General features: G+C 34.5%; 3 protein-coding genes across 3 annotated transcripts; 1 reads left to right on the top strand and 2 right to left on the bottom strand.

Annotated features, from left to right (window-relative positions):
* Window positions 1-1,408: 1,408 nt before the first annotated feature.
* LOC115714449 (gamma carbonic anhydrase 1, mitochondrial) lies at window positions 1,409-3,778 on the bottom strand. The gene is made up of 5 exons (XM_030643164.2): window positions 3,508-3,778; window positions 3,207-3,350; window positions 2,540-2,665; window positions 2,290-2,441; window positions 1,409-2,080 (listed from the first exon to the last, which is right to left on the bottom strand). The coding sequence occupies exons 1-5, from the start codon at window positions 3,620-3,622 to the stop codon at window positions 1,802-1,804; spliced, it is 816 nt and encodes a 271-aa protein (XP_030499024.1). The 5' UTR covers window positions 3,623-3,778; the 3' UTR covers window positions 1,409-1,801.
* Window positions 3,779-8,194: 4,416 nt separating this feature from the next.
* On the top strand, window positions 8,195-9,345 carry LOC133037174 (uncharacterized). Its single transcript, XM_061114025.1, has 2 exons — window positions 8,195-8,555; window positions 8,660-9,345. Exons 1-2 carry the CDS (start codon window positions 8,195-8,197, stop codon window positions 9,343-9,345), a joined length of 1,047 nt encoding a protein of 348 aa, XP_060970008.1.
* Window positions 9,346-13,390: 4,045 nt separating this feature from the next.
* Window positions 13,391-16,804, bottom strand: LOC115714456 (soluble inorganic pyrophosphatase 1). The gene is made up of 9 exons (XM_030643175.2): window positions 16,563-16,804; window positions 15,581-15,717; window positions 15,360-15,388; window positions 14,934-14,999; window positions 14,725-14,832; window positions 14,564-14,629; window positions 14,057-14,177; window positions 13,792-13,873; window positions 13,391-13,620 (listed from the first exon to the last, which is right to left on the bottom strand). The coding sequence occupies exons 2-9, from the start codon at window positions 15,708-15,710 to the stop codon at window positions 13,578-13,580; spliced, it is 645 nt and encodes a 214-aa protein (XP_030499035.1). The 5' UTR covers window positions 15,711-15,717; window positions 16,563-16,804; the 3' UTR covers window positions 13,391-13,577.
* Window positions 16,805-17,487: the final 683 nt, after the last annotated feature.

The raw sequence follows: 17,487 nt of genomic DNA, 5'->3' as shown, positions 1-17,487 counted from the left end.
AACTAGACCAAATTTAAACTAAGTGAACAACTGAAGAAGATTGTAATCATAATAACACAAAACCTTCATTGGTAACCATCAAATTCAAACCCAACAAAAACAAATGAAGAGGTCCCTAATACCTACCTTAGTAAGCTTCCAACCCAACCCATATTCAAAAGAAATCCCAAACCCAAACCTGATTCCAAATTCACAGGCCCAAACAAAAACCAATTACTGGACATGTTTTGTTTTCCAAAAATTTCTTACTATATGAACTTATTTTATAAACTTATTAAAACAAACAATGCTTCACCATTTATTTATTCATAAAAAGTAAAGATTTCATTCAATGGTAATAAGGGCATAGTCTATTTTCTGAGTGAAGTTCTCTTTTAACTGATATCATGAGTTACTCATTATTTATCACTTTCGGTATTTCTCCCGTTAACACTATGGCTTATAAATTAGCTAAGAATGTACTTATGAATACTCAAGTTATTTGGTTGGCCAATGTTGCACCATATAATTTGAACATTGAACACATAATGCTCATTAAATATACAATTATAAATCTCCCAAAAGTGATGATCCAAATTGAATAATGAACAAACTTTTATTGCAAAAATAAAGGTATAGTACATCGTAAAGAAAAGATGAAATATTCTTCATCCTAACGAGCTCACCATCCACTCTAAGTGTGTATACAACTAATTTATGAGTGACCTTATCAGACAACCGACATACATGAATTAGGAACATCTCAAAAAAATTGAACAATAAAACTAAAAATATCATCTAAAAGAGAATCAAGATAATTCGTTTAAACATTGTACTTTCAATTTTTATTCGATGAGCATTGGTCATTTGATATAAATAAAATTACATAGTCAATTACAAATCGAACACATAATGCTCGTTAAAAATAGAATTATAAATCTCTCAAAAAAGTGATGAGCCTAATTACTAATGAACTCTAAGAGGGTTTATTTATATAGTTAGTTAAGCCCATTTCTATACTATAACAAATTATGGAATAGTACAAAAGTATAAACTTGGTTAGTTGGATTTTCACATGTGCTTTTAGCATCTCAAAACCTTGTTTTAAGCCGTCAAAATAATTTTGAAACTTAAATCTAGTTTAACCGATCCTATTCAAAAAACAAAAATGATGAAGAGATTGGAATTGTTTTGGTATCTTACTATCTAGTTTGTATGACCTCTTTTGTGCATGTCTCAATTGACATATTTGCTTAATTTATTTTGACCCTAAAAAAGGAGACAAACACAAACAGCAAACGTGCATATCTGGGAACAAAAGAACTGATTGAAAGGACATAAATCTAACTAAACAATAAATAAATCAAGAGATAACCTCCTGCATCATCATCATCATACAACTGGAATTAATCAAAGGATGCCTAAAACGCAATAGCAAGATCCAGTTACCTGATTTGATAACTTTTTATTAGATGCAAAGCAATTGTGATCTAGTCTACGAACCAATCAGACAGTCCCAGATGATTTAAATCATCTCAATGTGTTCCGCTACTGCAGTTTTTTTAATTTTCTTTTTCTGTTTTCTTCTCAACAAGCAAAAGGAAAAAAATTGAAGTTTCCGATCAATCAGACAGGGCGATTGAAGAGCCTTAAGCCAGAAATGCACACACCACGATTGACCGTGACACTTCATTCCACCCCGAAAATTATTGGAAACTAATAAAAAGGTAGATGTTCTCCATACATCTGGGCATAACAAAACACCCATGGATACCAACTGAAAAGAGGTAGGTATCAAATAGGGCAATATGAACACACACGTTTAAGGAGCTTTGGCTACTTTATCGGGAAGAACATTATCGGGAAGGATAAGCTCGGGAGGGGTTTCACGAACAACGCCAAGCATTGAATCATAGTCCTCATCGCGGCGTGCAAACTTCTTACGGAGCACCTTCTCAAACTCTATCTCCTCAAAGCCCTTTGCATTTTCAGCTGCATGAACCTGTGCCAAGTTGGTATAATTTACAGCTGACTGGGAGATGAAGGCTATCTCTTCTTCGGTTAGCTTCCTCAAAAACTTTGCAGGGTTACCTCCCCATACCTGTATAAAAATATAATCAACAATCAATAAATTTGAAACCCAAGTTGAATCCAAAATTTGTATTAAGGACAAATGTTGCAGTTACTCATAAATGCAAGCTCATTGAATCTTGGTATCCCAACAAATGCATTCTAACAAAGCACTCAGGTAAACAAATTAGATATCAAGCCATCAGAATTTCAGCGAATCAATAGGAGTGTAGTATTGACCTCTCCGTAAGGAATTTTTGTATTCTGCCTTACAAGGGCTCCAGCAGCAACCATGGCATGTTTCTCAACAAGAGTTCCATCAAGTAAGGTTGCACCCATACCAACAAAAGCCTCATCCTCCACAGTACACCCATGTAAAACAGCACTGTGACCTGTTATGTTCACATTTGAAGTCATCAAACAAAATCACAAAATGAAGTTGAGAAAAAGGACTGTTATCTGATATCATGTTAAACACGGCACAACTCACCTACTGTAACGTTATCTCCGATGATAGTTGGCAACACCTTTCCACTCAAATTAGATTTTGCAACATGAACAAGGGCATTGTCTTGTATATTGGTCCCAGACCCTATACTGATACTGTTAACATCGCCTAATTACAAAAGATAATATCTTGTAAGTTATAGCAGATAAAACGCCATTATACAGCAATAAGTTTCGGTACTCCCATACTGTTTTTAAGAGAAGAATTCAGTCATCATAAGCAATTTCATTCCTTTCTGCATTGAATGAGCAGCAACCATGATTGACAACCTACAAAACTCACACTAAAATACTTGGGACTGGACTTGACACTTTTTTATGTGGTTTCATTATCTGAACTTGCAATTAGCTACAAATAGTTCTTCTAATGTTCTCAAATATTCTTCAAGTCATTATTTCACAATTATGAAATGCATTTCCTCATATAGACTCATCACTCATAATCCACACCACAATATCCCCAAAAACAGAAAAAAAAAAATGGTGTCTTTAAAAAAAGCCCTAACACTGAAAAGTCAGTCTGGTACAGATCATTACAAAAAATAAGCGACAACCCATTATGCAATTGGCTTAGAAAAAGCTAAAAATCACAACAGGTCTCTAAGAAAACACCAATTATGATATCAAAGAGCTAAAAACCTTTACTTTACCTCTCAAAACGCAACCATACCAAATGGAGGAGCCACGTCCCACCCTAACATCGCCGATTACAGAGGCACTGGGTGCAACAAAAGCCTCCTTATCAACCACAGGAGCTTTATCAAACACATTCATAAGCGTCCGATGCCTCGACACTATAACAGAACAAAGAACATAAATTTGATCGAAGTCAGCCCCAAATTCGTGGATCTAAAAATAGGAAAATACTCGTCGCATTTTCATATTCAAAATACGATTGGAAAGCATATGAGAGATTTAAGATTGAGAGTAGAAGAAAAAAAAAAGGCTTACGCTGTTCTTGGAAGTAGTAATTTCCTTGAAGACGACAACCGAGACGATCCATGGCTTGGCCGGTCTCGCGGATCCAGAATCCGACGGTGTAGATTGCCTTACCCAAGGTCCCCATCTCGTTAGGCCTTGTGTTCTCTTCTCTGTATTTGGTTTGGTTGGATTTGAAGATTAAAGAAGAACAAAGTTTCTGTGTCGATTGAGGGAAGAAGAAAGAAAAGAGATGGAAAATGCGGTAGGGTTTGAAGAAACCGGTTCATGGACCATCCATGATCCGACCCGACCCGAACCCATATATATCTCATTAAATTTAGTTAATATTTTTGTCCATATTAAGTCTCCTAAAAATACATGCCTTTAAAATTACATCAAATATGAGATTTAATAATAAAGTTATAAAATTTCCATTTTAATTAAGAAAGTACTATACAGCCTAATAGTAAAGGTCTTGTCTTTTGACATGAGTGAGTGGTAAAAGTGTATGTTTGTCGTTGTTCGAAAGTCCTATTCTGTTGGTTGTTTGTGTTTGATTTTTGTCCTATGGCTTCAAGCAGTTCTATGGCTAATGATCTTGAGGATCATTATTCGAAAATCCAGTTAGAGGAGGAAGATGAAGGAACTCTTTGTGTGACATTGCTGCTGATATTGGGCAACCGATTGATGAAAGGTGGTGTTTGGTTGGAAAGTTTTTAACAAGTCGGGTCATTGATTTTCTGTCAATGCATCATACAATGGCTTCTCTTTGGCAACCTGGAAAAGGTATGTTTGTGAAAGAACTACAGACTAATTTGTACTTGTTTCAGTTTTATCATGAGAATGATATACAGAGGGTGATAGAAGGTAGTCCATGGACTTTTAACAAGTTCCAATTGGTGTTTGAACGAGTGAAGAAAGGCGATGATCCTTTCACCATGAAACTGAATCAGCTGGACATCTGGGTTCAGTTACACAACCTTCGGCCTGGCTTTATGTCTGATATGGTGGTGCGGAATGTTGGTAATTACATCGGTACGTATGTAAAATCAGATCCTAAAATTTTTAATGGCATTTGGAGAGACTACTTGCGGGTTAGAACCACGATCAATGTGGAGAAACCTCTGAAAAGGAGAATGAAACTGAAGAGAACAGATGGACAGTGGTTGTGGACGAATTTTAAGTATGAATTTCTTCCCACGTTCTGTTTCATATGTGGCATCATTGGCCATTCGGAGAGGCTTTGTTCTAGACTCTATGATACCCCGCTGGAATTGATAGAAAAACCTTATGGTTTGTGGATGAAGGCCCAACCACCACGGAAAAACAAGTTGATAGGAGCACGGTGGCTTCGAACAGGGACAGCTGCGAATGCCCAGTTTTCCGATGAAAGTGCAACAGCCAGAGATGAGTCATTGAATACTGATGCTAATCCGATCCCTACAAATCAGGGATTGACATTGGAGAGCAACGGTGATAGAGGGATCGACAATTTAATTGTGCTAGGAGCTGATTGTGGAAAGAGAATTGATTCTCAAAATGGCGAAAATCATGGAGGAATGGATTGTGTTAATGAGGGAATCAATCATCCAAGTATTAATACTATGAGAGAGAAGAATGTATTGGACAAAGTCAACATTCAGCAAAAAGCTTTATTGATTATTGATACCAAGCGTAGAAGAACTGAGGTGGCAGGCAAGGAAGTAATGGAAGAAGATGAGGTGGAAAATTATAATGCAATTGATTCTGATTCAAAAAATGGGTTTATGGTGGGTCATGGTTCTCAGGCCCACCAAGGATTATGAGTGTCCTTAGTTGGAATTGCCGTGGGCTTGGGAACCCACGGGCCTTACAATTCCTTAAGGACCTTGTAGTCCAAAAGAAGCCCAACTTTGTATTTCTTTGTGAAACTTTGAGTAGAAAAGACAACATTGAGAAAATTAGAGTTCAATTACAGTTCGAAGGTGCGTTCTCTTGTGATGTCCAAGGAAGGAGTGGTGGGATAGCTATGCTTTGGAAGAATAAGGATGAGGTTAATCTACTTGGGTATGGTCATGATTATATTGATGTCAAGATTACTAATTCCGATAGAGTCATTTGGAGGTTAACTGGGTGCTATGGGGAACCAAATAGGAGCATGAGGATACGTACTTGGAATCTTTTGAGGACTCTTTCTGCAGATAATAATCTCTCTTGGTGTGTAATAGGGGATTTAAATAATGTATTATCACAAGAAGACAAGAAAGGAGGCGTGCCATATCTGGAATGGTTGTTGGAGGGATTTAATCAAGCCTTGGTGGATAGCAAACTATGTGATTTTAATCTCTCGGGTTATCCTTTCACCTGGGAGAAAGGAAGAGGATCATTAAATTGGATTGAAGTTCGCCTTGATCGAGCCCTTGTGTCTCAAAGTTGGTTATCTGTTTTCCATTCGGCTAGACTCATTAATCTTGAGCTTAGTAGTTCGGATCATTGCCCAATTTTACTGGAGCCTATTGTCAATAATTTCATACCTGTCAAGAAACAATTCAGGTTTGAAAACTCTTGGTTAAGGGAACCTTTATGTATCCAAATTGTTGAAGATAGTTGGAGAGCTAGTGGTCATATGGATGTTATGGGTAAAGTGGCCTCCTGTGCAACTAATCTTGAAGAATTGGGCAAGGAATTCACTGGGAATTTCAAAAGAAGAATTAATTTTTGGAAGAAAAAGGCTGCTCATTTCAAAAGGGGCAGGGATGCTGCTTCTTTATCTGGGTTCAAAGAAGCCGAAAAATAATTATTTGAAGTCTATGCTCAACGAGAAGTCTTTTGGCGACAAAGATCAAAGCAGCTCTGGCTTCGTGATGGTGACCAAAATAGCCGATACTTCCATGCTGCAGCAACTACTCGGAGGAGGAACAACTCAATTACTAAACTCCAAAGTGCAACTGGAACATGGTGTGACTGGGATACAGGTTTGATTGATATTATTAAAGACTATTTTGCTGAATTATATTGCTCCTCTCCTGATAATTTTGCTTCGGTTATTGCTCATATTGGTCCTTCGGTTTCGATTCAACAAAATCATGATTTATTGTCAATTGTCACGGAGGAGGAAGTGAAGAAGGCACTCTTTCAAATGCAGCCCGAGAAGTCACCTGGACCCGATGGCATGACGCCGGGATTCTTTCAAAAATGTTGGCATATTGTGAAGAATGATATAGTTGCCTTAGTTCGTCAATTTTTCACTGATGGGTCTACACCTCACGGGCTGAATAGAACTAATATTGTTCTGGTTCCAAAGAAGAAAAATCCTAGCAACATGGGAGACTTAAGACCGATATCCTTATGCAATGTTCTCTATAAGGTTATCTCGAAGGTCTTGGCGAATCGTCTGAAAGTTGTTTTACCACAATTGATCTCCGAAACACAAAGTACTTTTGTCCCGGGACGTTTTATGACGGATAATATCATGATTTCGTATGAGGTAATGCATTACCTTAAACGAAAAAGATTGGGAAAAGAAGGATATATGGCCTTGAAGCTTGACTTTAGCAAGGGATATGACAGAGTTGAGTGGCACTTTCTTGAAGCTGTCCTTAAGAGAATGGGATTTGATGCAAAGTGGATTTTTCTTGTGATGTCTTGTATTTCATCCGTGGAATATACTGTTACTCATAGTGGTAGGCATATTGGTCCAATTATGCCCACTAGAGGAATACGCCAAGGCGATCCGCTCTCTTCATATTTGTTCTTAATTTGTGCAGAGGCTTTTTCTTCACTAATTAAACATTATGAAGTCTCGCATCAGATAAGAGGCATTCGAGTGGCTAATGGGGCTCCAGTCATTTCGCACATGCTTTTTGCGGATGATAGTTATGTATTTTGTCGTGCTAATGATGATGACTCCGACAAGATATTAACTCTTCTTCATGACTTTGAAATTGCCTCTGGACAGAAGATAAACTTTTTGAAATCGTCTGTCTTCTTCAGCTGTAACACGCAGCCTGCTACGCGTACTCTCATTTGTCAAAAGATGGGAATTCAGGAAGCAGGGGAGAACAACCTGTACTTGGGTCTTCCTTGCACCATTGGAAGAAATAAGAATGCGGTATTCGGTTTCGTGAAGGACAAAGTGTGTAAGCGTATTCTTAGCTGGGAAGGACGGTTCTTATCAAAGGCAGGTAAAGAACTTCTTCTTAAAACAGTGGCTCAAGCTATTCCGAATCATGCAATGTCTGTTTTTCTTTTGCCTATGAAGACTTGTAAGGCCATTGAAAGTGTTATGAGCCAGTACTGGTGGCAATCACAAAAGCAAAGCCGTGGGGTGTCTTGGTTGAGCTGGAATAAGTTATGCAATCATAAGAATAGTGGGGGTCTTGGTTTTAAAGATCTTAGACAGTATAATATTGCATTATTGGGAAAGCAATCATGAAGGTTGCGGGTGCATGAATCTGCATTAGTAACAAGGGTATTCAAAGCAAGATATTTTCCTAAAAGTTCTTTCTTGGCTGCCCCATTGGGAAACAACCCAAGCTATGTGTGGAGAAGCTTGTTTGAAACTAAAAATCTAATGTTGGCAGGGGTAAGAAAGAGTATTGCTAGTGGCTTGCAAACTCCTATCCTTGATGTCCCGTGGCTGCCTCATGAAGATTGTCCTTTTGTTCAATCAGATCACCCTGCACTTACAAACCAGTTGGTGTCTTCATTAATGTGTATTAATGATAAATAATGGGATATGGACATCATTAAGGACCTGTTTAATGAGAGAGATCAAAGATTAATTTTAAGTATTCCATTGCCTTTAACTGTACACGAGGACTGCTGGTCTTGGAGTAAAGAAAAAACTGGCTTTTACTCTGTTAAAAGTGCATACAGGTGGCTAAGAAACCACTCGATTCCTGCTGGTATGGATTCGGGTTTATGGAAAAATTTCTGGAAGCTGAGGGTGCAACCGAAGGTCCTTCACTTCGGGTGGAGAGCTATGTCTGGTATACTTGCTACTAAGGTTGAACTCAACACTAAACATGTCCATGTTAACAACTTATGTAGCTTCTGCAACATGGCCGAAGAGTCTATAATGCATGTTTTAGTCAGTTGTAACTTTGCTAAGTCTTGCTGGGTTCGATCTTCTCTCAACATCACTTCTTTCTCTCAGCATTACTTTTATTCTTGGTTCCAAGATTTAATTATAGTAACTCAGGCGAACAACTTGAGGAAGCTCTTATGGTCGCTTGGGCCATTTGGAATGCAAGAAACAATTTGCTATGGAATCAAAAATCTACTACAGCAGCTGAGGTAATTCTTTCTGCAAGAACTCATCTTTACCAATGGCAGTGTGCTCAACAATCTAAATTGGAGCCTCCTTTGTCTCATTTCGAGATAGGGAAGGAGGCAGAGCACTGGACGAAATCGGAAAGGAATATGGTAAAGGTTAATGTGGATGGGGCTATCTTTGAGGCAATGCATTCTCTTGGCTTTGGTTTCATTGCTCGAGACTGTCATGGAGAGATCATTGAAGCTGGTTCTTTTAATAAGAATGGGACATCTTCTCCTGAGCTTGTTGAATTGATTGGCATCAAAGAGGCTCTCAGTTGGATCAAGGATAAATCATGGGGCAGAATTGTGCTTGAGTCCGACTGCTTACTGGCGGTTCAAGCCATACATACCAGTGTTGCTTTGCCTTCTACATTTGGTATGTTGGTTCAAGATTGTCAACACCTGCTTTCACAGATGTCTCATGTTAGTTTGTGTTTTGTTAAGCGTTCTGCTAATAAGGCCGCGCATTTCCTTGCGCGTAATTCTTGTTATTTGTCAGATTGTTTTTTTGTTAAGGATACATCTCCTTCTGATTTGCTAAGAATTGTACTGGATGATATTAAAGTTTAAATAAAAGCATCCTTTTCATTCAAAAAAAATAATAAAGTTATAAAAATATGGCATTTATAAATCATGGTAAGTTGAAAAATACCACTTTTATTAATCAATTAATCAAATTTACCTCTAATTTTATATTTAATTGAAACATACCTTTTTTTTATATGTATTGTACCCAAAATACTCTGACATAAGATAGTCACATGGAGAGTATCTAAAAGTGACAGAGACAAACTTGGTACAATGTTTAAAAAAAGAAATAAAAATAATAGACTTTAAAAAAGAAGGTAAAACTAAAAGAGGACAATATAAAAATGGTATAAAGTGTAATTTCTTCTTATAAATTTGGGGTAAATTACTGTATAAATATTTAGGGTCTGTTTGACACAGCTTTTAAAAAAGCTAAAAGCTACTTTTCAGAAAAGCTGTTACAAAAAAGTGTTTGGTAAGCAGTTAAAAAACAACTTATTGAAAAATTTATAGAAAAACTACAGCTAAAATCTAAAGCTGATATAACTCAACTTTTAGAAAATAATATTATTTTTTACTATTCTTTTTTAATTATTTTTATATATTATAAAAAATAAAAATATTTTTTTTTTCGAAGAAAAAATATTTAAATTTCTAACTTTTTATTTTGTTTTAAAAATTATTTTATATTTATATTTATATCTTTATTATTAACAAACAATATCGACCTAACTTTCTTACAAACTACAATTTTTTTTTGCAAGTGATGAAAATATAATTTAAAAATATTAAAAATTATTTTTATTAAATGCATATAAATTTATGTTATAGAAACAAATAATTACAAATATATAGAAAATAAAAATATTATATAACATATTGATTATACTAAACTAGATTAAAATATTATAATTATTATAATAGAATCTTAACAACTCGCAACACTTTCAAATTTATAATTTGCCAAATACTAAGCTCAGCTTTTTTCTACAGTTCTGCTACAGCTGTTTTTTCTCACAGCTCATCTACAACTGCTTTTCCCCACAGCACATCTGTGCCAAACTGGCCCTTAATGTTTTAACTTTTATACACTTAAATATCTTATCTTTATTTTTTGAAGTAAAAATACTCAATATTACAATTCTCTTACGCTGTTACTACCACTTCCGTTAACTCATAAATATAGACACATGGAGGGCCTAGATGCATTATATTTATTTATTTTATTTTAAAATTTACTATTCTTAATATCAGAAACTAAATGTTGCTTATTTAAAAAAAAATGAGAGAGATGCATTACCGAATTATCATAATAATTGAGTGAACCAGTGCAGTATATGAAACATAGTTATCGAATTGAAGTGCCGATACTATGTGAAAATTATTATGAGAATTGATTTTTTTTTTTTTGAAAAAAATAGCATTTAGTTTCTAATATTAAGAATATTAAGTTTTAAAATGTAATGTATCTAGACCCTCCATGTGTCCATATTTATGAGTTAACGGAGGTGATATTAATGAAAGTAAGAGAATTGTAACATTATGTATTTTTGCCTCCAAAAATACAGATAAAATATTTAAGTATATAAAATTCGGAAATATTACGTATTTATGCCGCAATTTACCTATAAGTTTGCCACTCTCTTATAATATTTTTTTACATTCAAGATTTTTTATGTTAATTGATAAGCTATATTTTTGTAAATCTAATATTCAAACCCATATTTTATGGTATTTCTTCTTATCTATAATAATTTTTCTCATTTTTAAGTTTTATTTTTAAAAAAATATCATATTTAGTATAATTAAGTTTGCATGCCATATATATATATATATATATATATATATATATATTTATCAAAACTTTGATTTTTTTCCCATATTTTTGTAAATAGAACTGCAATCTAATTCAAATTACAAAAAATTTCATATTTAAATTTAATTACAACATAATTGAATTGGTGTAAATAGGTGGACATGTATCAAAAAAGTCACAAATCTCCCACCACAAGACTAACAAAAAGAAAACACAAACAAAACAAAATTAGAAAGGGAAATTTAATTTTCTATACTTAGATATACCTAATATTTTATTTCTAAACTAATACATATTACCATTGAAAATATATAACCACTTTATCTAAAACCCAAAAATACCCCTCTCAAATTTTCCATACTTTTTTTTAGTACAAAAACATAAAAAAAAAATAAAAATTGATAGTCCGATGGGGTCCGATGGTGGTCCGATGGTCACCTGATGCTACTTTTGTATGTACAAAAACATAAAAAAAAATTGGTAGCAGATTTGGTCCGATGGTAGTCCGATGGGTGGTCCGATGGGTCCGATGGTTGGCCCGATGAGTGGTCTGATGGTGGCCCGATGGGTGGTCCGATGGGTGGCCCGATGGTGTAAATGGGGTGATGTAAATGGGGGTATTTTAGGGATATCATAAAAGTTGTCATATCTTACAAATATTAGTTATTATTTTTTTAGAAATTTTTTGTTAACCAAATGTAAGCATAAAAATTCAAATTTCCCATTAGAAACAACAACTAATCAAGTTCAACATCTTCCACAAAGACCTTCGTGTGAGTCATAGACTCCAAAACAAAGCAAGACAAATTCCGTCTTAGCACTCATTCAGTCAAATTATGAGCATTGAAGTTCCCCCTCCAGTCAATCTTTATGATTCCCCAAAACGAGGGTTTGCTCACTCTAGAGATTAATATTTGTCTCAAGTTCTTGAAACTAGACATATTCCCACTTGTTTTCTACAACTATCATGACCCCTTTGACTCTCATCAATGAGTGAATTTGATTGAGGCACTCGCTCAGTGAACAAATATTTATGTCACGTCACAATAAGTACTGATTGAACCTTTAGGCACACGTTAGTGTCCAGACCCCAGATCTGGACTCAATGCCTGGGGTCGGGTTTGGGTCCCGAGGCTTCGAACCTCAAACCTTGGTCCTCGAATCAGAACTTAAAACCGAACCCTGAACCTCAAACCCAAACTAGGGATGCACATTTTTCCATTAGAATAGGAGTCTGCGGGGACCCGCCCCTAATGGGGTGTGGATTTGGATTATTTTTTGTCCCCAAATATTAAACGGTGCGAGTACGAGGATGACACTCTCTGCCCCGACGGGAACTTATTGAATTTATTAATTATATTTTTATTAATATTTTATATTTTATATTATATAAAATGTATTTGTATTTTTTTTAGTATATTAAGTATTATTTTTATAATTTTTAAAGTTGTATTTTTGTACAATAATTAATATATTAAATAATAAATGATGTGTAATTTAGTAATTTTATACATTTCATGACAAAAAAAATAATTTTATACATTTAATTTTTAAATTAATTTTATTTTTATATTAAGGGAATTTTCGTTCCTTATCCGCCCCATAAGAGGATTTCTTACCCTATTTTTGATGGAGAATAAGCAAGGATGAAGTGGGGATAAAAATTAGAATCCTTAACGGGAATAAGGACGTGAGAGTAGACCCAAACTTAGATCCCAATCTAAACTATTATTAAAAGGAAAAAAATTGAAAAGTGAATAGTAATGTATGAATTTTGAAAGAAAAAAAAACCTATGAATTAAAAGTATTTTGGGTTGGACAATTATAAATTTTAAATATATATTCGATAGAGAACCATTTTAATTCATTGGAAGAATGAAAAAATCAAGATCCCCAACTAAAACATATCAAAAGAATAAAAAATTAAAACAAAAATATAAATAATTGTACTAATACATACATAGAATTTCTTCCAAACCTCCAACTTCTTTTTATAGACATGTGTGAAACTGCTAACTCATGTGGATGGATCACACTAAAACAACATTCAATTTTTCATTTACATCCACAAAAACCAGATTTTAATATGAGAAGAAAATGATATTTATAAAAGCATAGATTATTGAATTGGTTGAATGTTTTCCCAAACTAATATTTGTATCTGAATTTTAAGCTAGTTTTTTAAAATAAAATCATGTGGGATTTGCAGCTCTTTTGAAAATAGAGATGGTGTGTATGTTTATCTATCTTTTGTGTATTAAAGAACAAAAATAAAACAGAAATATAGATTACTTCAAAAGCAGCTTTTCAACACTTACAAATTTTAGAAAAGTATCAGAAGATCACAGTCTTAATAACATAACTTCTAATTAATTGTACCAAGAAACAACCAAATCTATTAGCCATGCTAAAATTATTTGGTATGTTGTCAGCTCCCATCTGCTCTCCCATGGAGTCACTAACTCCTCAAGGCTTCGATGATGTAAGACGCATACAGGTCCCTGCAAAAAAGATGACATTTTTTCTTTAAGAAGATGAAGAACAGTAGAGCAAGTTCTAAAGAAGTCACTTTTATTAAAAATGTAGCACCAAAAAGATGTAAAGAACAATCATATGTTTTTCTTCTTAAAGAGTAATTCATGATGAAATGAGCAGCAGAAATGGTAACTCACATGGAGTACTTTATGGCTTCAATGGCAGATTCAGATGGTAAAAAGTCATCAACTTCCACCTTCTTGTTCTCATTCTTTTTGTCTATTTTTCAAGTTAAGCACATACATTACAAGTTTTGATATAGATTTAAGATAAAGCATGAATAAATGAGTGATCTATGAAGAAGAATGCTGGTTGTGAAGATGTGGTGCTTCAATCTTATGACCAATCAAAATTAACAATGAGATAACAAAAATGTAATAAGTGATTTATTTATGTGGATACAGTCCTCAAAGAATCGTCGGATTTCTGCAAGTCGATGGGGTGGGAGCTCCTTGATGTCAGAGTAATGGCGGAACTCAGGGTCATCGGCACATACAGCAATGATTTTGTCATCTCTTTCCCCCTGCAATTTGATTTTATGTTATCATAAGCAATTATACAAGAATCTCAAAACATTAAGTTTGATTATACTAAGTTTCTTCCTGGATGTAAATAATGTTGTAAGACATTACTAGATGTTACAAAACAAACAGAAGAGACTTGCAATATCATTTTCGTGTTGACACAGCAATGCATATGGACTGTAACTATACAAACTATAATCTAGGATTCAAGAGATACTGCAACTTAGAACCAACAATTTATAAACCATTTCACTTGTGGACAGAAAAAGCAGTCTCATGACTCCCACCTGTAAAATTCCACATCTGTAGACACTCATAACTAGAGAGCAATCATTTTAAGCTTTTAATTGTTCGATGTTTGATTGAGTGTATGTGGTCATTTTACCTGATCAAGCATAGGCATTAATCCAATAGCCCGAGCACGAAGGAATGTACCAGGCAGCACAGGCTCCTGCAGAGAATAATCCAGAAGGATTGTTTAATTACTTATAGTTGGAACTTGGAATTAATGGAAAATGGTGCATTCAAAATACCAAAATGCAGTACCTGCATCAGTACCAGAACATCAATAGGATCACTATCCTCACAAAGGGTTCGTGGGACGAAACCATAGTTGTGTGGATATACAACTGATGAGTAAAGAATTCGATCAACCTAGATTGAACAAATTTATGTATTAGCTATTCTCGTTTACAATAAAAACGTTTTCCATAAGATTCCAATCTAATGGACTAATGAAATAAAAGTGATCATACTTTTATGAGGCCACTTGTCTTGTCCAACTCGTACTTAACCTTGCTCCCTTTTCCAATTTCAATCACCTGAAGAAGACATAAATCAGAGTAAATGGTTGGTTGTGTTTGATTCATCAGTGAGCAAGGTTCTATAAATGAGGCAGGCAATGGATGAAAAACATAACTCCTCAAATGGGATTAATTTCATCAGTTGGACAAATACATAATCTCTCAAATACCAGTACTAATAAAGGTTTGACAAAACGAAATCAAGCAGCCACATCCAATCAGTTAAGCAAAACAGAAGTAACAAAAAAGAAGTGAAACAAACAAAACAACAATTCCCCTCTAGTTAAGTGATTTCGGTCCAGCTAACCGAACTTCTGCCTATGCCTAATTCCCAGCTAAAAGCTTACGCTATTATCGGTACATAGAGAATGGACTTACAACATTGAAAAATTCAGGGGCACCAGGTCCTGCATAAAGCAAACAACAAACGTTACCAGGTAAATTGGAAATGATTACAATACACAGAGCAATTTGGATTTTTTATAATCTCACCACCATTGCAAGTACGCAGCTGTGATAGCTCTTCAATCACAGTAGTTAATAAAAGCTAATTAACATAAAATGGAGCAAAATTGAAAACATAAAATCAAACTTTATACCAATCTCCAAGTCATGCCAGGGATGAGCAGCCACGGATCTTCGTGACATGGAAGAAAGAATCCTTTCATTTAAAGCAGGACGGGCTACAGAATTTTTCACACTTGACTCCCCATTGTTGTTCTCAGCCATATTGAACCTGTTATCCATGCTCATAAAGTCATAATTTGTAATAGCTTCACAAATGATAATAATAGTAAAATTATGATTATGTTCTTTTAAGAAAATTGAAAACTTAATTGTATAGTTACTCTTTTAGAAGCAACTAAATAGGATTTTACAAGCAGAAAAAGTATTAATATTAGCCTTGACCAAAACTGGATTGAGCTGGGTCATATATTCAAATTCAGTACACTATAGCTCAAATGATTAGGCATAGACTAGTTACTAGTACTACTAGTTAGGCATGTGTGTGATTTGCTGCCACAAATTTGAGGTTCTAATCCCTTCTATACACAGTCCCCAAAAAAATATCTGTAGGGTTAGGTAGGATCCTAATTTCAAAATATATAACAATAAAAAATTAAATCCAAAATTTTCTTAAGCTCATACTCAAATTTGGGCAAAAAGGTCACAATTTGAAAAAGAATTTTCAATTGATCAAAATGGTGGTCAAATAACACAAATTAAACTCAAATAACTATGAGATTACAAAATGGTGGTCAGACTAAATACAGACCCAAATAACCCAAACTCAGCATCATAAAAAAAAAAGGAAAAAAAAAATGGTACAAACCCATCAAAGAAACAACATAGATAAAGAGAAAATCTGTACAAACTTTCACCAAATACACAATCTTCAAGAGATTTACTCAAATGGGTATCATTAAATTTGCTCAAAAGAAAAAACCCAGCAAAGTAACGGTAATATACATCATAGAAGAGATTCACACACACACACACACAGAGAAAATGACTAAGCTTTGAGAGATTGAAAGCTGAAATGGTTGATGAAGCTACTGAGAAAGAATCAAGGGCACTTACAGAGAGTAGCAATGTTGCTGAGCTGAGCACTGATTTTTGGTTGGAAGGTACAGAAATGGAGACACAGAAAGAGAGCACTCACTACGAGCACTTCTTTATAATAACGTTAAAGTATTTGGCAGAGTAATATCTCAGTGATTACCCATAAGTCAACACTAGTCGTTCGATGTAGGAAAGTAAGCTAATCTAACGGTTATGATTTCAGTATTTTTCATTCTCGAAGTTAGTCAAATTGAATAAAATAAAACAATTAATAAAAAAAATGGTATTTAAAATCGCATGTGAATTCCAATAATGGCGGCATACGTACGCAAAAACCTTTTTTCCATGTTAAGTTAATTTAATTTTCTTGTTTTGGAAAGCTGAAAAGAAAATTTCCTTTCTGTTTTGCTTAAACTAAAAAAAGATATTGTTAAAATAAAATACTTCTAATCCAATAAAACTTGTCCACGTGTACTTTTCTCAACTTTAGATTTAGATGAATATTGCCAATAGTCCTAAATTGAGTAATAATACATACACATATAATTTACACACAAATTTAATACACAATCAAAAAGAAGAATAGGAGGCCTCTTAAACTCAAGGGTCTCACAACACTTGACACTGATAATAAAAGAAAGATTCCTATTTCACTGAGCACTAACTCCACATTATTGAGCACACTTGGGCTTAACTCCACATTATTGAGCACACTTGGGCTTAACTCCACATTATTGAGCATACTTGGCTAAACAATAGTCAATAGACTACAATATTAGCCTCTCTTAAAAAAGAAGGAGAAATATTATTAGGAGGCATGAGCTTTTTAATGTTCCAAATACCTTTAAGCATGTGTCTTTTCTAATTGCTCACTAATTACATTATTTAGATACTTTGCTTGGCTTTTTGGTTGTCACTTCTGGAAAGGCTATAGAATATTTGC

The sequence above is a fragment of the Cannabis sativa genome, chromosome 4 (assembly GCF_029168945.1).
Source record: "Cannabis sativa cultivar Pink pepper isolate KNU-18-1 chromosome 4, ASM2916894v1, whole genome shotgun sequence".
Lineage (NCBI taxonomy): Eukaryota > Viridiplantae > Streptophyta > Magnoliopsida > Rosales > Cannabaceae > Cannabis > Cannabis sativa.
This window is presented reverse-complemented; position numbering and strand designations above follow the sequence as displayed.

What these genes read in the sequence shown, in the direction of transcription:
- LOC115714449 (XM_030643164.2), bottom strand. Translation starts at nt 3,622, where the DNA reads ATGGGGACCTTGGGTAAGGCAATCTACACCGTCGGATTCTGGATCCGC. An exon ending in GTATGGTTGCGTTTTGAGAG is followed by an intron (nt 2,666 to 3,206) that starts GTAAAGTAAAGG and finishes TTTTGTAATTAG; the next exon opens with GCGATGTTAACAGTATCAGT. An exon ending in CAAAAATTCCTTACGGAGAG is followed by an intron (nt 2,081 to 2,289) that starts GTCAATACTACA and finishes ATTTTTATACAG; the next exon opens with GTATGGGGAGGTAACCCTGC.
- LOC133037174 (XM_061114025.1), top strand. Translation starts at nt 8,195, where the DNA reads ATGGACATCATTAAGGACCTGTTTAATGAGAGAGATCAAAGATTAATT. An exon ending in AATGCATGTTTTAGTCAGTT is followed by an intron (nt 8,556 to 8,659) that starts GTAACTTTGCTA and finishes ATAGTAACTCAG; the next exon opens with GCGAACAACTTGAGGAAGCT.
- LOC115714456 (XM_030643175.2), bottom strand. Translation starts at nt 15,710, where the DNA reads ATGGCTGAGAACAACAATGGGGAGTCAAGTGTGAAAAATTCTGTAGCC. An exon ending in TAATGCCTATGCTTGATCAG is followed by an intron (nt 14,178 to 14,563) that starts GTAAAATGACCA and finishes ATCAAATTGCAG; the next exon opens with GGGGAAAGAGATGACAAAAT. An exon ending in CCGACGATTCTTTGAGGACT is followed by an intron (nt 13,874 to 14,056) that starts GTATCCACATAA and finishes CTTGAAAAATAG; the next exon opens with ACAAAAAGAATGAGAACAAG.